Source organism: Acomys russatus, chromosome 5, assembly GCF_903995435.1.
Source record: "Acomys russatus chromosome 5, mAcoRus1.1, whole genome shotgun sequence".
In the NCBI taxonomy this organism is placed as follows: Eukaryota; Metazoa; Chordata; class Mammalia; order Rodentia; family Muridae; genus Acomys; species Acomys russatus.
Genome location: NC_067141.1, coordinates 72,367,557 through 72,392,096, shown reverse-complemented (window position 1 = coordinate 72,392,096; position 24,540 = coordinate 72,367,557). Strand labels below are relative to the sequence as shown.

The 24,540-nt window shown below is 42.9% G+C and overlaps 2 protein-coding genes and 1 non-coding gene across 3 annotated transcripts in view; 1 reads left to right on the top strand and 2 right to left on the bottom strand.

Annotated features, from left to right (window-relative positions):
- The window catches only part of Smc3 (structural maintenance of chromosomes 3), a 43,481-nt gene extending 23,208 nt beyond the window's left edge, over window positions 1-20,273 (bottom strand). Inside the window, exons 1-13 of the mRNA XM_051146780.1 lie at window positions 20,110-20,273; window positions 19,229-19,304; window positions 12,059-12,097; window positions 10,580-10,647; window positions 7,974-8,045; window positions 7,639-7,718; window positions 7,341-7,419; window positions 6,339-6,456; window positions 5,009-5,184; window positions 3,573-3,653; window positions 3,009-3,173; window positions 2,656-2,777; window positions 345-558 (exon numbers count right to left, since the gene is read on the bottom strand). Of these exons, the coding sequence (XP_051002737.1) occupies window positions 345-558; window positions 2,656-2,777; window positions 3,009-3,173; window positions 3,573-3,653; window positions 5,009-5,184; window positions 6,339-6,456; window positions 7,341-7,419; window positions 7,639-7,718; window positions 7,974-8,045; window positions 10,580-10,647; window positions 12,059-12,097; window positions 19,229-19,304; window positions 20,110-20,124 (1,305 nt within the window). The 5' untranslated portion in view covers window positions 20,125-20,273. The remainder of the gene's footprint in view (window positions 1-344; window positions 559-2,655; window positions 2,778-3,008; window positions 3,174-3,572; window positions 3,654-5,008; window positions 5,185-6,338; window positions 6,457-7,340; window positions 7,420-7,638; window positions 7,719-7,973; window positions 8,046-10,579; window positions 10,648-12,058; window positions 12,098-19,228; window positions 19,305-20,109) is intronic.
- On the top strand, window positions 3,776-4,502 carry LOC127189712 (iron-sulfur cluster co-chaperone protein HscB-like). The gene is given in 1 exon segment (XM_051146781.1): window positions 3,776-4,502. A coding segment is annotated over 1 exon segment (705 nt). The 3' UTR covers window positions 4,481-4,502.
- Window positions 20,274-21,715: 1,442 nt separating the features above from the next.
- On the bottom strand, window positions 21,716-21,834 carry LOC127190231 (small nucleolar RNA SNORA76). The gene has a single exon (XR_007830732.1). It is a non-coding gene; the product is annotated as a small nucleolar RNA SNORA76 (small nucleolar RNA).
- Window positions 21,835-24,540: the final 2,706 nt, after the last annotated feature.

Genomic DNA, 24,540 nt, shown 5'->3' with positions numbered 1-24,540 from the left:
TCTTTGACCTCCACACACATCCATAAGGTTAAAATTTTTTCTCTAAGCATGTAAACCTAAAAAAAAAAACACACACACACACAAACACACACACAAAGTAAATAAAATGTATGTTTATGTCATCTAAAAAACTTCCATAAAACTATTACAAAAGTTCTTATTACAGTCAATCATGGCTCACACCTATAATTCCAAGCATATTGGAGACAGAAGCAAGACTGTTTTGAGTTTGGGGATAGCCTAGGCTACACAATGAGTTACAGAAACAGTCTTAGCAACAGAGTAAAACATTGTCTTAAACAACAAACAAAAACAACCCCCCCCCAAAAGGAAATGTTTCTTACATTATATTGTTCCAGATTTTTCTCTTTATTGGCCTCAGTATCCTCCAAATCCTTATGGATAGCAGCAATCTGTCTTTTCTTGTCATTGATAGCCTGATCTAAAGACTTTAGCTCCTTTTTAATCCACTTATCCCTTTCTTCTTTTGATGTAAACTGGCTTCCTCGGCCCTGCTTTGCATAAAGGTCAGTTCTTTCTTGGGTAGCTTGAGCCAATCTACACAAGACAAACACAAGATAAAAACTTAATTGTAATAATTATCAATCCTACAGAAACTATTCTTTTAAGCATTACATTGAAATTGAATAAAGGATTAGTAAGCTGGCTCAGGAACCATATGGTGGAAGAGGAAAACAGACTCATCTTCTTTTCTCTTTAAAGATTTGTTTCTTTGTTTGTTTGTTTAAAGATTTGTTTGATTGTGTATACAGTGCTCTGCCTACATGTACACCTACAGGCCAGAAAAGGGTTCACACTATAGATGGTTGTAAGCCACCAAGTGGTTGCTGGGAATTGAACTCAGGACCTCTGGAAGAGTAGTCAGTGCTCTTAACCTCTGAGTCATCTCTCCAGCCTGAGAAAACAGATTCTTAAAAGTTGTCCTCTGATTGTCACATATGTGGCAAGCACATCCAAACCCCAGAAATAAAAAAATGGAAGGGAAGCCGGGCGTGGTGGCGCACGCCTTTAATCCCAGCACTCAGGAGGCAGAGGCAGGAGGATCGCTGTGAGTTCGAGGCCAGCCTGGTCTACAAAGTGAGTCCAGGATGGCCAAGGCTACAGAGAAACCCTGTCTCGAAAAAAAAAAAAAAAAAAACAAAAAAAAAAAAAAAAAAAAAAAAAAAAAAAAGGAAGGGGCTAATGAATCTCCTTATAAATCTATTTTTACCGTAAACAACACTAGATAAACTTTGACATCATAATTACAAGTAGAAAAATTCCTTAAGGATTTCAGACAGATCCAAGCTGGGATGTAGCTACCTCAGTAGGGGTGCTTACCTAGAATGCAAACCCTGGGTTCATTCCTGTCGCCTGTGGCACACTGTGTGCTGTTGCACACCTGCTGCACATGGCTGAAATTCTAGCACTTTCTAAGTGGAGACAGGAGGATCAGAAATTCCAGGTTTCCTTACATTTATGAGCTGAGGCTACCCTGGACTTCATGACACTGGCTCAAAAACAAAGAAACCTCATCTCAGAACCTCAGGTCTTTAACTGAGAGTAGACACTGGGAGCCAGCAGGACTCCTGACACACCTAATATCATCAGCTCCACTGCTACAACTCACGTGGCAGGAGAAAATAAAGTATTAATTGTTCTAACCGCCACATCCACTGTGCCATGACAACACACACACACACACACACACACACACACACACACACACACACGTAGTAACAAGGGCGTGGTGCTCGGCATGATGGTTCAGACCATTAACCCTGCACTGAGGAGGCAGAGGCAGGCAAATCTGAGTTCAAGGCTAGCCAGAGCTATAAAGTAAGACTCTATTTAAAAAAGAAAAAGGAAGGAAAAAGAAAAGCAGGGCAGTGGTGGCGCATACCACTAAAGGACAGAGGCACACAGATCTCTATGAGTTCCAGGCCAGCCTGATCTACAGAGTGAGTTCCTGGACAGCCAGAGCCTCACAGAGAAACCCTGTCTTGGAGGGTGGGGGGGTGAGGGTTATGTGTGTTGGAGGGAAACTAATTATTTTAAAAGAGTGGTCCAATCCTAGGGCTTCTGAGTAGCAGTAATCTAGTCCTTACAGGTACCCAATCACCATGGGTGTGATGGCACACACAATCCTTAGACAGGGAGATCCAATCGCTAAACCAACGAGAAAACAAAAGCACACGACTCAGTAACCATCAGGGCGGGTCACATGAAGCGGGCCTGGGATTATGTCCTTACTATGCTACAGCCTTGTTAACCCACAGGTACGTGGGCTCTATCTATGGAGGAAGCCAGGCGAAATTACAGAAGCTCAGCAAGGGCGCCACGTGGCTTGTGTTACACACACAGCCCCTCTCCTGAAGTGCACTTAGCAACCCGGGACCCACCTGCACTGACTGAGCCGCATGTTTACCCTACCTCCAACAATGCAAGTAAGGTCCTCCTTTTAGCAACCTCATGAGAACGACCTGTGGGTGCCCAAACCCGTAGTTTGCTATGCTCTTAATAAACTACTGCTTGCTTTTTGTGTGTGCGTCTTTTCCAATTCTTTGAACAAGGCACCAAGAACCTAGAAACACCCAGAGATCACTGGTAACAACTATGCGGCAATAGGTTCATTGCTGGTGAATAGTCTCAGACCTAGCAATTCCTCGCTCTTCTTTTTCTTTTACGCTGTTGAATTTTGGCTCCGTTTCTGCCAGTTCTTTCTGCTTTTCTTCTATTTTCTCAAGCAGCTTCTGCCTCTCTTTTAACAAACGTTTCTGTAAATAAAGTAAAAATGTAATCTGCTTAATTTACACAGCAGCAAAAAAAAAAAAAAAAAAAAGTTTTCTCATGAAAATGACTCAAAGAACTCTATTAATAAAAAGAGCACTTACCAACTTGATACTTGAGTACCAACCAGATGGTACAAACCTTTTACAAAAACCCAACCGTGCACCCACCACAGCAAAGGTTGTGTATCTTCTCTATCTGCCTCATCGATAACTTACCCGCTGTTCGCTATTGCCTGCCAGCTCATCTTGTAAATCCTTGGCTTTAAGCTCCAGCTTAGTCCTTTGTTTAATCTGCTCTTGTCTTTCAGCACTAAGCTGTTCTTTTTCTTCTTTCATGGCTGAAATCTTGGTTTTCAGTTCTCTAACCTGGCGCTCAATGTCCTACCCAGAGACAGAAAATAGGTCACAAACCGACGTACAATGGAAAGACCATGACACACACCCCAGCCACCTACATCTCTTGACAAAGCGTTCGTGAACCCGCATGCCCATACACCATGAAGGTGCCCACGCCACAGAGCGCCAGTGAGGGCCAGAGGACAGCTTGATGCAATCAGTTGGCCTTTCCCGGCTATGTGGTTCTAGAGATGGAACTCGGGCGACTAGGCTCGCACCCAGACACGGCACTTCTTTTTCTTTCACATGAAACTTAATTCAACAACTGCTTTCCAACATTCTACCTCTGCCCCTCCCCTTTACAGTCACCATCCCACAACTCTGGCACAGAAAGTTCTCAACTACTGAAAATACAAAGCAATCTGAGCCTATTTATGCCCTTACCTCCATTTTATCTCTGGCATCCTGCTGGGCGTCTCTTAGTTGTCTGGATTTCTCTCCACTAGTCTCTCGCTTAGCAGAAAGCTGAAAGACAAAACAATCTACCATTACTAACTCATTTTGTATCTAGCTAACGCTCCTAACATACAGTTAAAAAATTACTTTGCAGTTGCCAAGAAACACTAACAGGGCCGGCGGGTGTCCCGATGTGGGGGTGCCGGGCCCGGGTTCTGCTCTGCGCGTGGGAGGTGCGGCTGGTCAGGTTCCTGGGACGGAGTCCGCTGAGCAGCCATGGCGCCTTGGGGAAGAGCGGAGCGCCGCAGTGCTGGAACTGCGGCTGGGCCAGGGGCCAGGGGCCAGGGGACGACTTCTTCTGTGCGCACTGCCGTGCACTGCAGCCTCCCGACCCCGCCAAGGACTACTTCAGCCTCATGAACTGCAACTGATCCTTTAGGGTTGATACCATGAAACTTCAGCACAGGTACCAACAACTACAACGTCTTGTCCATCCAGATTTCTTCAGCCAAAAGTCTCAGGCTGAAAAACACTTCTCAGAGAAGCACTCGACCCTGGTGAATGATGCCTATAAGACTCTTCAGGCTCCCCTGAGCAGAGGACTCTATCTACTAAAGCTCCAAGCAATAGAAATCCCTGAAGGGACAGACTGTGGAGCAGACAGCCAGTTCCTCGTGGAAATAATGGACATCAATGAAAAACTGGCAGATGCTCAGAGTGAGGCTGCCATGGACGAGATAGAGTCCACTGTCAGAGCTAAACAGAAAGAATTTACTGACAGTGTAAACAGAGCTTTTGAACAAGGTGACTTTGAAAAAGCCAAAAAAATTCTAACAAAGATGAAATACTTTTCAAACATAGAAGAAAAGATCAAGTTGAACAAGAATCCCCTGTAGTTGCTAACGAAACTTTAAAAATAAACTCACTATTTATTTTCTGGCCCCCCCAAAAAAACACTAATAGTAATCATCTGCTTACCATTTTATCAAGAAAAAGGTTTTGTTTTCATTTACATAGAACACTCAAAGATAATTTAAAATAAATGTTTATGTAAAGCATCATCATTATTATTTTACCAAATACAACCAAAAATGCAAAGAAAAAAATCATCTGGTCTGAAATAACCACTTATTGTATTTTAGATACAATTAGAGTGAGAACATTTCCTTTTCATTAACCGAAGGATAATTAGTAACCAATGAATCTATTAGTTTTTAGCCTGGTTAGAGGTTAATTCCTGTAACTCCACACTCACTAGTCACAACTAATCTGGATTTTACAGTAAAATTATCTCAAAATACATACTCACACACATACACACGTTTTCATTTTTTAATTTCTGTTTAAAAATCACTACAAGGTGCAGATGCAGACAAGTTAGCACGTTCACAGAACAAAGCCAATGTGATAAGGCAGCAGCTCACCTCGTCAAGCTTGGCGCGAGTCTCGTTGAGCTCCTGGTTGTAGATGGTGTATTCCAAGGCCCGCCTCATTTTATCCCACTTCTGATACTGAGCGAGCTCTTCCTTTTCCTCCTCCAGAGTATGTAATCGCTCCTCAATGTATTTTAGCAACTCATTGATCTTTTCCCGTTTGCCCTCTTCAAAATAACAAAACAATGGAAAGAAGATGGTACTCAATACAGTTTTCATGTATATAAATTCTTACATATAAATTAAAATTGCCCTCTAGAATACAACGTTCCTTCTTTGATATTATGCAGTGACAAAATTAAGATGTGAAAAACAGCAATCAAGATGCTTTTTGCTTTTTAAAGAAAACACTGCTTAAGAGACTCACACACTAACAGTCTGTCTTACATGTGGCAAACATCTGGGTTTCCTCGTTCTTTTCACATCAGTATGCTGTCCCACAAAATTAAAGAAAAAGAAATGATCACTGCCATTACTAATTCTCAGTTTTTCTCATTAAGGGCACTGCACACTGCTACCGTACAATGAATACTTACTATAATCCAGGCATGACATTACCTTACTTGCCATAAAAAGTAACTGTCATACTCAACAAAGCAGGAGTTTGCAACAGGAAGTCTTAGGACCAGAGATACCAAGTCTAAAGTCATGTCAGATTCTAGGTCATGACTTTGACCTAGAACTGTCTGACTTTAGGTTATTATGATGATAGGATGCAACATTTGAAAGAGCAAAGTCGGGTTCCCATAGTTACTAGTACGGACACCAAATCAGAACTCTACATCACCTTTTCTGAACTATTTAGAACTTCACGACAAGTGATTCTCCAGTATCTGGAGTGGAGGGAGAAGCACCCCAGTTCACTGTCCTCTGCGAACACTTCTGAAGAAAGCTCCAGTCAAAAGTTAGTTTCCGGGGGCTGGAGAGATGGCTCAGAGGTTAAGAGCACTGTCTGCTGCTCTTCCAGAGGTCCTGAGTTCAATTCCCAGCAACCACATGGTGGCTCACAATCATCTATTATACAATCTGGGGCCCTGTTCTGTCACGTAAGCATATATGCAGGCACAATACCATATACACAATAAAAAATTTTTAAAAGCTGGTTTGGTTAAAGCCTTATTATCTAACACAGTCCTCCTTCATTACGAGATGAAGTACTAGAAACCTCAAACCTTAAACTGCCTCAGACTAAATGACACTCCATTCAGTAGCCAGGAAAACTATTATAGAAAATATTTTTGAGGCCGGACACTTTTTATCTATTATTACTACAACAAGACAAATAACTGACAGTAGAGATGAGACAGCACATGGTGTTTACCTGTCTCTTTCATCAGGGAGATGCTTTCCTCTTTGCGTTCGTCATACACTCTAGTGCCAGCTACTTCTCTCAGTAGCTTTAGTCTCTGAGAATCTGGTGCTGTTGCCATTTGGTTGATCTACAGTTTTGGAAACAACAATTAACTACTCTAGAAAAAAAGATTCCCAATAAAAACATCTACTGAAAGGTAAGTTCTGAGATAGAGATTATATTAGGAAGCAGGCAAAGTTTATAGACAAGCTGATTAAAAAAAATCTCAAGGGAAAAATAATATGCAGCATTGTGGTAGGTTTCTCACAATGCCAACTTTTAAAAAAATATAATTTATTTATTTTTATTGTATATACAGTGGTGTTTTGACTGCATGTATGTCTCCGGAAGGGTGTCAGAGCCCCCAAGACAGGAATTACAAACAGTTGTGAGCTGCCATGTGGGTGCTAGGAACTGAACTCAAGTCCTATGGAAGCGCAGAGCAGTCAGTGTTCCCAAACCACTCAGCCAACTCTCCAGCTCCAATGTAAGCTTTAAAAAAAAAAAAAGATTTAGAGCCGAGCGTGGTGGCGCACGCCTTTAATCCCAGCACTCGGGAGGCAGAGGCAGGCGGATCGCTGTGAGTTCGAGGCCAGCCTGGTCTATAAAGCGAGTCCAGGACAGCCAAGACTACACAGAGAAACCCTGTCTCGAAAAACAAAAAACCAAAAAAAAAAAAAAAAAAAAAACCAACCAAACAAAAAGATTTATGTATTTATTACATATACAGTGTTCTGCACGCATATATGCCTATACACCATAAGAAGGCATTAGAGAGCATATTGTAGATAGTTGTGTGCCACCACGTGGTTGCTGGGAATTGAACGCAGGACGTCTGGAAGAGCAGCCAGTTTTCTTAACCTCTGAGCCATCTCTCCAGTGCCCAATGTAAGCCTTTTAATATTTTAATTCTGTAACAAGATAAATGGAATAATATTTCTTTTTTTGATAAAGGATATAAGACCATTTTACCTTTCCTTGTTTAACTATATAATAAGGGTTACTTCGAGAAAACCCAGCACTCTCAAGGAGGTTCATCACATCATTTTTCCTGTTAATAAACAACGAGAATTTCAAGATAAATAATTTTAAAGGACCCAATGATAATCAACCAAATTAGCTCCTAAATTGAACAGAATTAAGAACTCTAGGTGGAGAACTGAATAATCTCGCAAAGAAAAGTGGGCCTGTAGGTTCATACTGAAGCTCTTGTAAGAACCCATCGTATTTCTGTGAACATTTGTAACAAACTAAACAAGAAAATCCTTACGTGACCATCTTCTTATCGAGGAAATACTGATCTTTTTTGGCACCAATAACTCTTCGAAGTGAAACTTCCTCTTTATCAATCTAAGGAAAAGATAGATAAGTAGACAACTTCTTTGACAAGTTCATTTTAAAGTCCTTGATCATAAATATTTTAAAATTACAACATGTGAACACTTTGAGAATTTTTCTTACAACTATTTTACATAATCATTTCTTTACTAGTGTTCATTAAAATTTAAACAAATTCCACAAACTACTTTTTTCATACTTTAGTATGAACTAAATTATAAATGTTCAAAACGTAATTTTAAGAAGTAAAAATTAATTCTCACTTACTGGTAACCGGTTGTCTGAATTGTCAAAAATGATTTCAACAAAAGCAGAAATAACACGAGGACCTGTACCCTCCTAAAACACGAAAAGAGCAGGGCATTTTTCACTTAAGGAGCATTTTTGTACCTCTTTAAACTCATTTTAAAGTCTAGCACAGACAGGCATGATGCTCTACACCTGTAATCTCAGCATCTGGGACACTAAGGTAGGAGGATGGTGCTTAGTGTCACATTCAGGCCAGTCTACGACACAACTCCATCTCAAGTCCAGATAATTTACAATCTTCTCTACCCAGCTCAGGTATCGCTCACTGTACCAAATCACTACATTATTTCCTGGAAATGGTAAAGTGCCAGCAAAGCTAGAAGGAGGACCTGAGTTTTTAACCACAGCACCCACATACAAGCTGGGCACAACAGCCATGTCTGGAACCCTAGTATTTGGGGGCAGGAAACAGAGGCAGAGAAAGGTACTGAGGGGGTCACTGGTCAGCAGCCTAATTGAATACAATTGATGAGCTCCAAACTGAGTGAGCGCCCTATCTCAAAAAATAACACAGTGGAAAAATAAGGAGGAAAGCACTTGATCGTGACACTGGGCTTTAACAGCGCCACCACAGATTAGCTCTTTCCATGCTGAGCTGAGAAGCCTAAAAAGCATGCTCTGCCCTGTCACTTTTGATTACTGAGCTACAAACTCAACACAAGGAAGGAAGGAAAGTCAATGATGAAAAGAACTTCCTAAATGGAAGAAACACTTTGTTTGTTTGTTTTTTGAGACAAGGTTTCTCTGTGTAGCCTTGGCTGTCCTGGACTAACTCTGTAGACAGGCTGGCCTCCAACTCACAGCAATCTGCATGCCTCTGCCTCCCTAGGGCTAGTATTAAAGGGGTACGCCACTATGCCCGGCTTAAAAACACTATTTAGAGACACTGTGCAATCATTATCTGCTCTTAAAATCAATTACATACAACATTTAAACAAGCTAAACTGTGGTGTCTCATTATACCCATTTATAATTCTTATCCTTATGAAATGCATAAACAGCTTTTCTCACAGGTTTTGTTGTTCTAGTCCTGGGAGTGGGGCTGAGGGGTCAAACCTATGGCCTCAAACATGCTAAGCAAGCATTCTGCCACTGAACTGTAGAGCAGCCCTGAATATACCGCTTTTCACACTGGAAAGAAGATGTACTAAATACAAATACAGATTTCATTTGGTTAGCATGGTTGTTTCTCTATGCCCTCCAGTTGTTTATTGTTTTGGTTTTTGGCTTTCCAACACAGGGTCTCTCAGTGTAGCCTTGGCTGTCTTGGACACGCTTCGTAGACCAGGATGGCCTCAAACTAACAGAAACCTACCTGCCTCTCACTCCCTAAATGCTGGATTACAGGCGTGCACCACCAGGCCTGGCTGGTAATGGTCACCAAGCTGGCCCAGCTGTCTATCTTAAAGCTACCCAGTGTGCAATTCTTTGTCCTTATCCTGTCCCATCCACGGAACCCTGCCAGACAGCATTCTTACAGAAATGTCAATGGACTGATGAGATGGCTCAGTGGCTGAGAACACCTGCTATCTTGCAGAGGCCCAGGCTCAGTTCCCAGCACCCACATAGGGTAGCTCACAACCACCTATTAATCCAGGTTCAAAGAATCCAGTGTTCTCACTCAAGCACCTGCATTCATCTGATGCATCTACAGAGAAGCAGGCAGGCATATGGCATGAGTACATACACATAAATAAAATTGAAAAAGAAACTTATAAAGCCAGGAATGGTGGCTCCCTAAAATTCCAGCTCCTGAGAGGCCAAGGTAAGAAGCCAACCTGATCAATAGAGTAAAAACCTGTCTCAAAAAATACAAAAACAAAGGCTGGCAAGAAGGGTCACAAGTGCTTGCCATAAAAGCTTGCTGACATCAGTTCAATCACAGCCACCCACAAGGAAAGAAACCAGCTCCTCAACGTCCTCTGGTCTTCATAGTGCATACACCTTGGCACATGTACACACATCCACACACACAATAACAACTTTGAAAAAACAAAACCAGAAAAAGCTCATATAGAAAAATAGTATATAACTCTTTTCTAATCATTACAAAAGTATTAGGCTTTTATCTGGCACTGATGTAGTGCACCGAATTTTACAACAGAATAGGACACATAAGGAATTAAGACATCATGTTCACAAAGCACCTGTAACTTGAACTTTTTTCAAAGATGCATTCATTTTTTCCTTTGTGTGCATGGTTGTTTAGCCTGCATGTGTGTCTATGCACCCTGTGATTTCCTGGTACCCAGAGGCCAGAAGGACATATAGACATTTGTGAACCACCATGTATGTGCTGGAAACATAGCCAAGTCCCCTAACTGCCGTGCTCTTTCCAGGCCTGTCTCCCCAGCCCCTCTTTTGAGGTAAGATCTCACACTGCAGCTCAAGCTGGCCTGCAACTATGAAAGTCCTGAATGGCCAAAACTCATCCTGCTTCAGCCTTTCTTTCCAGAGCTGCAATTACAGGAGTGAGCGGCCACGCCCAGTCATTTTTATTTCAAAGGAAGAATTGACAATGATGCTTAACATTACAAAATAATGTCCTAAGGAGTCTCACTCACATGCAACAAAGCCAATCGCTGCTCCGGGCGAAGATGACTGAATTCATCACTGAGAACAAACTGAATTGCTAAAAACACAAACATAAGGTTATCAGCACATCCTAAAGGAGGAGTTACAGCTCATTCACAACCCCACATCTCAATCGGATAGGACCTGTCAGGTAATAAACACTGCAGATAAATTTGTTTCCCATGCACAAAATGATTGCAGACAATTCTCCAGTATATTAGAATAATCCGGTAGGAGGATTATATGTCAAGAAATTAAGCTTCCACTGAAACATAAAAGAGAGAGAAGCAGCAGAAGCCAGGTCTAGCCCTAATGTCCATGTACACTGACTAATTAGGTCAGTACTATAAGGCCATGTGCTGTGTAACAAACAGACTACACAAGGAACAGGCCACACAAGGCTGTAGTCCCTAAGAACAGCACAATGCTGGATGCTACAACTGAACACGTTTCTACAAACTGAGAAATACAGGCAACTGTTTCAAATCCCCAGCTTCCACTGCACTGCTTACAGCACACTTCTGTGAGAACCAGCCCTACCACCACACAGAACACCTCACTGATGGAGCACCGTCCATGACATGGAACGTTATTCAGCTCTTCTGGCCCAGGCCCGCCCCAGAGATCTCTGAAATACCAAGTCAGTGTGATAGGGCGCACTCAAGCAGGATGCTGTGTGCTTTGACAGGCAGGTTGTTCCTCATCATCACCTGGGATGGGCGCGTTCAAACTGTCCTCCTTTCCCTGGCATTCTGAGATGCACGCTTTAGTTCACTCTGCTCTGTGACCACCACATTACAGGGTTTTCTGTGTCCTTCATACATGTGTAAAGAGACAGAAACTCCTACAGAAACTCCTACAAAACCCTGCTTTCTACAAGCTGACGTTTTAACCCCCCCTCCTTTTTTTTTTGGTTTTTCGAGACAGGGTTTCTCTGTGTAACCTTGGCCATCCTGGACTCACTTTGTAGACCAGGCTGGCCTCGAACTCACAGCGATCCGCCTGCCTCTGCCTCCCGCGTGCTGGGATTAAAGGCGTGCGCCACCACGCCCGGCTCTTAACCCCTCCTTATACAGTCCTGCTCCGAAAATTTTTTCTTCTCAAAAAATTTGTAAAACAGGAAGGTTATTCTTAAATACATTTGACCCTTAGACGTTGACAACTCTATCGTCTTCAAAACAGGTATCAGTATTTTTACTACACTGCTCCATCATTTTTCAGAATCCATCTAAGATATATACTGCCATTATTACAGTAATAATAATTGAACAAGTGTTTCCTGTCTCATGAGGCCAGACTGAGGCCAGACACCCCAGACCCTCATGCTCTAACCCTACACTAACTAGTATGACCTCTTAAGCTTTCACATAGACCTAATGTCAGGAACGCAATATTTTAATAAACCATTTTAAAGATGGATTATAAAGACCGGAGGCTTCATATAGGTAAAATCCAAAAATTATACTTACCATTAAAAAAGTTGCTTTTTCCAGACCCATTTCTGCCCACTGTAAAATTTCAAAAAGTACATATTAGTTCATATAAAAGTCAATTTAAAATTACTAAATCTACTTAAAATTTTTAAATGTTTTTTTTTTTGGGAGGGGGGAGGCCAGGGGGAGGCAGCTTCAAGACAGAGTTTCTCCATGTAATAGCCCTGGCTGTCTTGGAACTCTCTTTGTAGACCCGGCTGGCCTCAGACTCTAGAGATCCACTTGCCTCTGTCTCCTGAGTCCTGGGATTTAAACGAAAAATTTAAACATACTCCCTTAATATTGAAATTAAATCAAAAGTATAGAGCAAAAGAACCAGCAGAGTTGTAATTACCTACTGAGTTTAATCCTTATATGGATGTTAGATAGTTTTTGTTTGTTCGATTCTGAAGCCAGGTCTTAGTACACAGCCCTGGTTGGCCTCCTGCTCTTCAGTACAGAGCAGCTTCTAACTTGCAATCCTGCTGCCTCAGATTCCTAAGGGCTGAGAGTCCAGGCACACATCACCACACCTGGCTACAGTTTTCCTTTCCCTTAGTTTTGTGTGTGTGTGTGTGTTTGTGTACACCCATGCACAAACGTGGAGGACAAAAGTTAACATATGGATGGTTTCCTCTCTTGCTTACTTAACTTTTATTTAATTAGTTTTTCCCTTTTTTGTTTTGGTTTTTCATGACAGGGTTTATCTCTGTATCTTTGGCTGTCCTGGACTCGCTTTGTAGACCAGGCTGGCCTAGAACTCACAGTGATCCACCTGCCTCTGCCTCCCAAGTGCTGGGATTAATTAAAGGTGTGTGCCACCACCGCCTGGTGCTCACCTAAAGATGGCCTCTCAAGGGCCAGAGACATGGCTCAGCAGTTAAGAGCACTGACTGCTCTTCCAGAGGACCTGGGTTTGATTCTCAGCACACACATGGCAGCTCACAACTGCCTATAACTCCAAAGATCTGACATCCTCACACAGACATACATACAGGCAAAACACCAATGCATAAAAATTAAAAATAAACTTGTTAGAAAAAATGGCCTCTCAGCGAACCTGCAGCTCACTGTTTCAGCTAGGTTGACTGGCCAGCAGCTGCACACAATCTACTTCAGCCCCAGTGCTGCGGTTACAGACACACACTGAGAAGGCCTCTTCTATATGGTGCTGAAGTCCAAAGTCAAGTCTCATCCTTGCACAGCAAGCACTTTACCCACTCAACCACTGGCTCAGATAGTTAGTTGATTCTTTTGCTCTTTTCCCTATTAGTTTAATAGGAGTAACTATGCTACCCTACATTGGTAACCCATAGAAGTGCATGAAAAATGTATACTGAAATTACACATGCTAGTTTTAGGAATTTAGACTCACATTATTATTAACATTCTTAAATGTATATGTATTTTAAACTCCCAAGCATTCTCATGCTAAACTACTTGTGAACAACCCTATATAGAGATGCAGCCTGCCGGAATCACAAAAGGAGAGACAATTATAAGGCACTTCTTTGGAGACAGGGCTTCACACTATGTAGCCCTGGCTGGCCTGGAACTTGCTATAAGGACCAAGCTGGACTCAAACTCATAGAGATCTTCCTGCCTCTGCCTCCCGGTTCTGAGAATAAAGATATGTACCATTATGCCCAGCTATAAGGCATGTTTTTAAAAAACATTTAACTTTATTTTATCTTTATGGTTTTTTGAGACAGGCTTTATTTGTTTTAGGGCCCTGACTGCCCTGGGCCTTGCTCTGTAGACCAAGTTGGTCTTGAACTCAGAGATCTGCCTGCCTCTGCCTCTGCTTGGAGTGCTTGTTGAGAAGAAGGGCTCTTTCTGTGGTGGGAGTGAGGGTAAAGATAATGGGGTTTAAAAAAAAATTACATACATACGTGTATAAAATTGTCTAATTTTTAAAGAAAAAAAGAAAGTTGTTGAATGTTCCAGATTAAAGGAGCTTAAAGAAACATGACAATTAAATCTAATAGTTAATAATAAACTGGATCTTGTATGGTGGAGTTTCTATCAGGAACACCTCTGGGTCATTAAAATAACTAGAACACTGGAGAAAGTGATATTGTTAAGCTTATGCAAACTGGTAACTATACGAGATGACTATAAGAACATCCCTGTCTTGCAAAGTCCACACTAAAGGCAGAGGCAAAAGATGCACATACATTATTTAGGTGTATAATTTAAACAGTACAATGAATAAAAACAAGCATTTGCTCTCATTGGGAAAGTTCTCTGTAAAGTCAAAATGATTTCTGAATAAAAGCTGCAAGATCAAGTGAGTGTAAGTACTTTAAATGACAACTGAAACGAGAGAACGGCCAATGGTTAAAAGCATAGTGCATTTGCAGGACTTGAGATCAGTCCCCGGCACCCACATTAGCTGGCTCATAACCACGGTAACTCCAGCTCCAGGGCAACCTAGTGCCTCTTGCCATCACTGGCACCTGTGCCCACATACATACTTAAAAATAAGTCAAAATTAGCTGGGCGGTGGTAGCGCACGCCTTTAATCCCAGCACTTGGGAGGCAGAGGCAGGCAGATCTCTGTGAGTTCAAGACCAGCCTGGTCTGCAAAGCGGGTCCAGGACAGCCAAGGCTACACAGAGAAACCCTGTCTGGGGGCAGGGGTCAAAATTCACTAATCGCTGGAAAAAAGTTAAATATCTTCATAAAAATTACCCCTATCGATATAGTAAAACAAAAACTCTTAAAGGATGCTAGAGATTTAATAAAGAAAAGACATTCAGCGCTACTCTGAGCTGGGCATGAGCACATGCCTGTAATTCTGGTGCTCAGAAGGCAGAGGAAGGACGACTGCAGCAACTTCCCCATGGGCCTAGGCTCTAGCACTGAGGCAGCAGGATCTTGAGTTTTATGCCAGACTGGGCTATACAAAACTATATGGAAAATAACATCATTCTATCTTGGCATGGAGGGAGACATCTGTATTATACTCAGAAGGCAGAAGCAGGATTACAGCCAAGTTTGAGGCCAACTTGATCCACATACAGAGGGACTTCCAGAACAGGCTGGGATACAGAGTGAGAAAACTCTCCTCATCTGAACAAAACAAACAATTATTCTTGAAGAATAGAAACAGCAGACTTGACAATATATTTTAAGATGAACCCATTTTTATTTAACAAAGCTTCAATCAGTCTAAACACTTAATGGAATCCTAAGGTAGACACTGTTTCTAGACGTTCCTTGGTTGTTTCTGCCTGTTCTGGAGATATATTCAAGTCAGGCCTGGGAATACCTAAAGAAGGCTGTAACTCCACAAGTGTCAGATCCCTTGGAACCGGAGTTACAGACAATTGGAGCTGCCATGTGGGTGCTAGGAATTGAACTCGGGTCCTTAAGAAAAACAGTGTTCTTAACCACTGAGCCATCTCTCCAGGCCCCATAGCTCAACTGTTAAGAGCACTTATAATTGCAGAGGACTTGAGTTCAATTCTTTTTTTTTTTTTTTTTTCGAGACAGGGTTTCTCTGTGTAGCCTTGGCCATCATGGACTCGCTTTGTAGACCAGGCTGGCCTCGAACTCACAGTGATCCGCCTGCCTCTGCCTCCCGAGTGCTGGGATTAAAGGCGTGCGCCACCACGCCCGGCTTTGCACTCTTGAGTTCAATTCTTAATAACCACCATCAGTTCCAGAGGAGTTAATGCCTTTGTAGGCATCAAGCATGAACATAGGAGACTAACACACATGCAAGCAAAACAATCATACATATGTAGTGGAACAGTTTGGCAAGGATTAGGAGGTGTGGCCTTGTTGGAGAGAGGTGTGTCAGTACAGGCTTTGAGGATTCTAAAGCCCATGGCACGTTAGCTCTGCCTTATGCTTGTGGATCAAAGGGTAGGAGCCACCCACCCTTTCCATGCCATGCCTGCCTGCAGCCATGCTTCTTGCCCTTACAGCCATGGACTCTAACCCTCTTAAACTTACATGCCAAATAAACTGTTTCTGCTGTAAGTTGCCTTGACCATAGTGTTAACACAGCAACAGAAAAATAATAACCAAGACATACAATAAATAAAAACAGTTGCTATCAACTTTCCCTTCACTCTTGCCCTTACACTGCACTTTCCATTAAATCTTTAGCAGCTAAGCCTGCCTTATCTAACTTTCAGAAATATTAAGGTTGACACGTTTTTCCTTTTTTAAGCATTTATTTGCATGTGTGTATGTGTGTGTGTGTTTGTGTATGTGAGTGCATGTGCGTGTGTACACATTAACAAGTGGTTGTTAGCATCCTTATGTGGGTGTTGGGACCCAATTCAGGTCCTGTGGAATAGCGGCAAATGTTCTTAACAACTGAGTCACCACATCAGCCCCAGGTTTTCCTTATCAATGATTATGGAGGTGAACATAGTATATTCCTGTAATCTCAGCACATGAAGGATTGAGTCAAGAATGTAAAGTTCGCAGGGCGTGGTGGTGCACGCCTTTAATCCCAGCACTCGGGAGGCAGAGGCAGGCGGATTGCTGTGAGTTCAAGGCTAGCCTGGTCTACAAAGGGAGTCCAGGATGGCCAAGGCTACACAGAGAAACCCTGTCTCGAAAAACCAAAAAAAAAAAACAAAACAAAACAAAACAAACAAACAAAAAAAAAACAACCAACCAACCCACCAGCCTTCCTTGAGTGCGTGGCTGGATGTGCAGACTGGGTACAAGGAACACACAGGGTCAATGGTGTTTGAGCTATCACAGATTCAAACACCAGCGAGAGATAATTTATTTCAAATCTTTTGGTTTCTTAGAACCAAAATCATTAAACAAAGTGGGATGCTCTTACTAGACTTTTTTTTAAGGCTTACTATTGGAGGTTGGTCTGATGTTATGTATTTTGATGCTAATTACTGGCTCACAAGATCTAGACGCTGCCCTGAACCCTGGGCAAGGCAGAAGGAAGAAGCAGAATAAAGGTTCCTGGGCTTGGAGCAGAAAGAATCTTGGGATGAGAGGCAAACAGGCCAAAGAAAGAAGGAAGAGAATGGCCATGGGCTAGGAAAGAGCCACGTGGGCCCAGAGGAGGAACTCCCAAGTCCCACATGAAAGAAATGGCCCAAATGAACAACCTTAGCAAGTATTGGGGGATTATGGGTGAGAGGTAAATCAAACAGGAGTTATTAGCAGCAGATGGCATGGCATGGAGGCTAGGATATAAATGAAGATATCTGCCTTGCCCCAAGTGAAAATGGGCTATTCTAAAATACACCTGGTGTCCGTGTCTTTATTGATTGTAAAAGCAGATTAGATAATACTGCCATAATAATATACTCTAATAATATTTATTAGGCCATATACAACAGCTTATTTATTTCATCTTATGTATGAGTATTTTACATGCATGTATGTACACCATGTACATGTGTTTGGTGGCCAGAGGTCAGAAGGCGTCAGATCAACTTAAACTGAAGTTGGGGGTGGTTGTGAACCATCATCTGGGCGCTGAGAACCAAACTTGGTCTTTTGCCCTTAACTGCTGAGCCATCTCTCCAGCCCCTTAGTATATATTTTTAAAGTGATTTTCACTACATAACTACTTTCCACTTTCTTCACAATAATAACAACTTTCCATTTTCTCACTTTAAAGTAACTCTTTAGTAAAGTACCAACGAAGCCACTTTAGGTACTGTATTTTTCGGATCATAAGATGCACTTGACCATAAGATGCACCTAGTTTTTAGAACAGTAAAACAAGAAAAACAGTAAAAACAGCAATCAGATGATAAGGTGCACCCAAATCCCCACACACATACTTTCAGGGGGGAACGTGCATCTTATGGTCCGAAAAATATGGTATATCTCTCAATTAAAATGTATTTTAAAATTTTCTTACTTTCCTCTCAAAAGAAACTATTCTGCAAGCAAAGCAACAGAACAGCTCCCTAATAGCAGCTAAAACAAGGCAATTCATGGCCTTAGACACTGCTTCTAGATGACGACCATATCTCACAAATCACATACATACATATATACATACATCTGAAATATTAAGGCACTTTCAGCTTACAAGTGAAATAATGTAGAGTCTAACGTTCCTGTTTCTACATTTCTAACTATTTCCCGACAGGCAAACACCAGGAAGCTCCTGTAGCCAAAATGTAACAAACCCTATACAATGGAAGTGCTTCTACGCGAGGTCCTGCTGTACTGACCAGGTTCGTCTTGAAATCCAGAACTCAAGAATCCTCACTGTAGCCTCCTAAGTAGCTGGAACTAAGTGACCACACCTGGCTTTTCTGACTCTCTGAGGCCTTCTGGCATTCATGACCTCCCCTCTCACCTATGCTGTGTACTGCATTAGGAGAGGACTCTGCTAGATAAGGTCCTGAGAGTGGAAGCCCCGAGGAAGACGCTGGACAGAATGAGGCCTCATCAGAGCTCAATCGTGCAGGTACCACAAGCAACAACGTCTACCCTCCGGAAAGGCCTAAGCAACCAGTCTAGGGTACCTTCTTATGGCTGCCCTAGCAAACTGCATCAAGGATGCTGTCAATACTACCATCTGTTTCCTCATGTCTGGCATTGATTCCACCCATCCTTTAAAAAAAAAAAAATCAGCAGAATGTGCCTTTGCCGGCTGCAACAGCAAAATGGATATTTTAAACAGAAAAAGACATGACAACGAGTGTATGCTCTTTATCCTCAATCTTCCATATAGCTTCTCCTTAATCTTTCCAACCGCCTTAGGAGAGACAGGTATGAGGTCTACTTGTGTCTGTCATGAAAACTCACAAAGAAATTGGCAAGGGAAAAAGACCATGAGCAATCTGTGAATTTCAAAGAAAGTAATACATAAACAAAACAGGTCAAATGACTTAATTCTCAGCTATCACAACTTAAGCTTTTAAGAACACCCTCTCACATGGAAGGTTCTCAAGTGAAAACACAGTCAACAGTCTCCCACATTCATGCTAGGCCAGCATTCCTACTACTGAGCTTACACCACCAGCCCCTCTGACTGAGTTACCTTAACATTTTATTTTTATAAAATAAGCAACTCACTGGTGCAGATAAGAGAAAGAACTTTCATAGAGGAATACTTAACATTCAGAGACAATTCCTGTCTCCTCAGGCCTAAAGACAGACAGAACACACTATCTATGGATTCTAATTCCGACATATTAAACCAAGAGCACTTACCGATGACATTATGTTTTGAACTGAAGGGATCTACAATTGTTTGATCTCGGTAACTCCGGAAACCCTGGATAATCACCTAATGACGAAGAGACACCCTTGAGAACACACACAGAAGGCACAGCTACGGCAACATTCTTTACAGTTCTTGTTTCTCATTCAATGCAAATCGGAAAACATTCTGCTGGGCTTGAGGAAATTTCGCTTTGGGGCGTCCAAGTTAGAAACCTGCTGAGACCCCTCCCGACTGTCTGCAGCCACTACTGATCCAGTTGTAGATTTGGGAGAAGCTCTCAAAACGAAGAAGTGCACAGTGTAAGCTGCAAGATCGAACACTGCAGTGCTACAAAAACGGTACCTACCGCAACCAGGCTTGCCTGACTCCAAGCCAAGCGAGGGCATCTTTCAGTCAGACGCACTGGCCAGCCCAAATGAGTCAACGTGAAAATTAAAATAATAACAAAAATTATAAATAGGGGGGGCCGCTTAGAGCCTGACAGTTTGCAATAGGAAAGCTCCGCCAAGTCTATGTACTCTTGCGCGGGAAGATCATTTTGACAGAAGTAAGCAGCTGAGGAAGCGGGCGCAAGGAGTTCTGCATCGAAGGTCCGCCCTTCTCGAGGAAAGCCAGCAGCGGCCAGGGGGTGAGACCCTCCCGCCCAGCCCGGACCCCGAGGCCGCCTTCCCTCGCGGCGGCCGGCGCAGGACCATCCCGGCAGCACCACCCGGCCTCCGCCCGCAGCCCGCGGCGCCCTGCCCTCCGCCCCGACGCGAGGCTCGGGCTGCAGCCCGGGACCCGCTCCTCCCCGCCCCCGACAGCTCTGACCCACCCGCGGGTCGCACCGCCTCTCCGCGCCCCCAGTGCGGAGGTCGCCGGCCCCTACCTGCTTGATGTACATGGCTCGGCGCCCCTCGCCAAGGGGGGGAAAGGCTTCTCCTCAGATAAGCAACGCGCGGTGCGCACCGTGCGGAGAAGCGAAGGCGGACCCGCTCCCGCTCGCTCCCCGGTGTCCACACAAAATGGCGGCGGGGGCGGAGGAGGAGGCGGAGCCCGCGCGCCGGGCGGAACCACGATGGACTGGCCCCAGGCCGCAGGGGGCGTCGGGAAGGTCACTCTCCCGCGGTCCTCCTAACTGGATTCCTTCCAATGACGTGTATGTTACCGTATCGTTTGCTGAGAATTACTTGGGAGTTTGACTCGGAGAAGCCTCGCTTGAGGGGCTGGCCCGTGCCACCTCCGTACGCGGGGACTATGGTCGCGCTCATGAGGGGCGGGGCCTCTTCGGCGCCAAAGCCTAGAGAGGAGCGCAGCCAATCGCCGAGCGCGCCTGCGTCACGTGGTCGCCCGGAGGCTTAAAAAGGGTGCCTGTCGAGCTAGCGCCTGACTTGAATGTAGGTGTCATTGTGACAGCTACGAATTCGGGGGCCCCCCCGGAATCTCTTCTGTTCCATTATTCTCTTACTGTCTTACAGCGCCTCCTGCTGGCTCCGGTCCTCCTGACAGCTCTGAGAGGACTGGAGATGCTAGAAAATGTGAAGGTTTTGTGTTTAATTTAGGGAGGTTGTTTTTGTTTTATTTTTCTAGGCCAGCTCTCACTCCAGGTTGGCTTCGAATTCTCCTTGTAGCTAAGGATGACCTTGACCTCCTTATCTCTTGCCTCCCTTTGTAAGTGTGCACGCACACCACACCCAGCTTAAATGTAATGAACATCCCGTGAGCCATCGCTGTGTGCCATCTCCAAGTCTAGAAAGGCCTGTACAATCGCCACAAAGAAACGTCTTGAATGATAGTAGGTACTGAAAGCAGTCCCTCAACGTGTAGCATCTTTCAGCTCTGCCTTTCCTGGAAATCCCTCTGTAGGCCACGCTAGCCTCAAACTCAGGGATCTGCCAGTCTCTGCTTCCCCACTGCTGGGATTAAAGGTGGGCACTACCACACTGGCCTAGACGTACAGTATCAATGTAGAAACTAGATTTCTGGGCCACTCTAAGATTAGCTGCTTGGGAAAACAAAACAAAGAAACCTTGTCTTGAAAAACCAAAAACAAAACAAAAAAAACAAAAAAAAGAAGAAGAAAAAGAAAACAAAGACAAACAAACAAAAAAACCGGAAAACAAAACAAAACAAAAGATAACTGGGCAAAATTGAGGAAAAAGAAAAAGAAAAAAAAAAAGGTGATATTTAAAAGTTTCTTTGGGGGCTAAGGGCTCTATCCCTGTCCATATGTGGGGATCCAGGTACAGCGTGAATAGAGTTCTAAGATTTCAGTTCCTAGGGATGAGGGCTGGGGCTGTAGCTCAGTGGGTAGAGCCATAGCCTGTCGTGCATGGTCAGCACTGCATAAACTAGCCCATGGCACACAATCTGTAACCCCAGAACTCTCAGGAGGTGGAGGCTTGAGCAAAAGTTCATGTTCATCTTATACAGCTTAGCTAATTTGAATGAGACCCTATCTTTCTTTCTTTCTTTCTTTCTTTCTTTTTTTTTTAACCTGTGGCTAGCGATTAAAGAGGGCAGGCGGCCCCAGTTATGTGCCAGCAGTTGCTGTGGCGCCGCAGCTTAACCCCCGGCACCACAAGGAGGTGCGCCGGGGGCTCAAAGGCAGCGCGATTTTTTTTGTTGTTGTTGTTTTGTTTTTTTGTTTGTTTTGTTTTTCGAGACAGGGTTTCTCTGTGTAGCCTTGGCCATCCTGGACTCACTTTGTAGACCAGGCTGACCTCGAACTCACAGCGATCCACCAGCTTCTGCCTCCCAAGTGCTGGGATTAAAGGCATGCGCCACCATGCCTGGCGTGAGACCCTATCTTTCAATGATAATGAAACCACCAGAACATTTACGATGGTTTTCACAGCAATTCAATTTTTTTTTCTTTCTTTCTTAGGCTTTTATACATTATGAACATTATACAGTTAGCTTGTATAATTATATAAGTAGAAAAAAAAGGTTTTTTTTTACCCTAAAATATCAAATAGTGATTTTAGAAATGTATCTATGGCCTTGTTTATCTTTATTATCTCTCTCCATGGTTGTAAAATCCAAGAGATGAAGAATTTAATTTAAGTTTGATGCTTATTTCAGCAATTAGTTTGCACAAAGTAACCCAAAACTTATGAAGGAAAAATGCACAGAATCAAAGTTCTTATGACAGTGCCTGGCTCATGTGTGTCAGCTTTTAGCAGATGTCACAGAATACAAAATATCAAGTTACATAAATTGAAAGTGAAATAGATGCCACAAGAAACACCGTTAAGCAATAATGGTATGCAACATGAATGCAAAGATGAGCGATTTTTCTTTTAATGCTAAAAAAAGGAAACCATACAAGGGCTACAAAGAATATCATTCCATTCAACACAGAGTAAGATGGCTGTAAGGTCTTTGATGCAAAAAGTTTAACACATGAACCTTCATAGCACTTCAGTCATAGTAGCTGAAAAGTAAGGGTACAGGAAGTTTATATAGCAGGTGCTCCCAGAAAGCAGAGTAATGGGTGGGAGAGAATGAGGCAGAGAAGACGAAAAAGCCTCTCACTGCTAGTCCAACAAAGGAGGTCCTCTGGGGTCAAACCCTTCTGGAACAGTGTATCTTAGAACTGTCTTATCAAAGCACAGGGCAACTTGGAAATTGCCTTCAGAAGCATGACTTTCCCCTGGTGTGTAATTTCAGCTGGGTGTCGCCTCCCTCAGCCTCGGAGAAAGAGGATAGCAGAGAATTGAGTTGTACTGGTATAGTACTTGAGGATGGAGTCTACCAAAATGCAAGGAGCTTTCTGCAGCCTACTGTGATAAGGATTTGTTTTTGTGTAGAATTGAGGTGGTTTTATTTTGTTTTGTTTTACATATGTAACCAAGCTAGCCTGGAACTTGCTGTGTAGCCCAGGTGGCCTGAAACTTGATCCTTCTGCCTCTAGGGCACTGGGGTTACAGGACTGTGCACTGCCACGGTATCTCTTTAATCTCCTATTATTTTTGACTGTTTACACACCTTTGTCTTGTCTCCTTCCCTGGATTCCACCCTCTATCCAGACAGACTGTTGGTTGATCAACCTAGATTGTATCATATAAATTCCTGAAATTAAGTTAATAGCTTGCACATTTGTCAGTAGTGTTTCTCTTTAACCATAAAATGTAAAAATCTTTGCAAGAAAGACACTTTGTTTTTTTTCTTTGTTTGTTGTTGTTGTTGGTTTGTTTTTTGTTTTTGTTTTGTTTTTTGAGACAGGGTTTCTTTGTGCAACCTTGGCTGTTCTGCATTCCCTTTGTCCACCACTCTCTGCTAACACTTTGAAATTTTATACCCAGCTGACCTGGCTCTTTTCTCACTCAAAATATTGCATGTGCCTTCAGCTCTGATTTGGAGTCTGGTTTTAGGTGAAGTGCTTCAGCAAGGCCTTTGATATGTTTGGATTAATCACTAATGACTGAGAAATTGTTTGGAGACTGCACCTTGAAGAAATGTTGTCTCTTTAGAGAATCTGCACTTGGTGCTATGTGAGAGCTTACAGCTGCACAGACCTTGGTCTTAAGATAGTCCTGGCAAACTGAAGTTCTTACTTTTGATTATGGCTAGCCATGGTCAAAAGAGACTGAGATTTGTGTGGGTTGTCTGCGGGCAACAGGGGCAAGATAACTTTGGTAGTTGGAACCTTTCCCAGCCTCAATTAACCTTGTATAATGTTTGAATAAAATAACTGGAGTGAGCTAGCTAGGTGTCAGTATTTAAAAAAACAAAAACAAACAAACAAACAAACAAAGCTGAACACTCCGTACCTTTAGGAAATGAAGGCTTAGCATCTTGGTAAACTTCTCTCTTTAATGAGGCACCTGCAATTGACATCATTCAATAGAAACTAGAGAGGCAGCATTATCCTTGGACCAGCTGTTGAGATGAACATTGTCCGTAGAGACACCATAGGCTAAAGAACTATAAGTTATAAAATAAAATCTCTACTGTCTTCAGATCATGCCTGAGGTCACAGTTATCATTGAGATCACTTGATTGATTGATTGATTGATTGATTGATTACTTTTTTGAAACAAGGTTTCTCTGTGTAGCCTCGGCTGTCCTGGAACTCACAGCGATCCACCTGCCTCTGCCTCCCTGAGTGCTGGGATTACAGGTGTACACCACAGCACTCAACTAGGATCACTTTACTAAGGGGAAAAAGGATAGTCATTGGGAATCCTGTTATGTTATGTCATCTGAGATGGTTTTTCAGTCACCATAATGGCTTCCCTGAGAGGAAACTAATGATTCTGGTGTCTGGACAGGAAGCCGGTGTCTTGCTGCCCATTCTTGGTCTTAAGTAACTAAT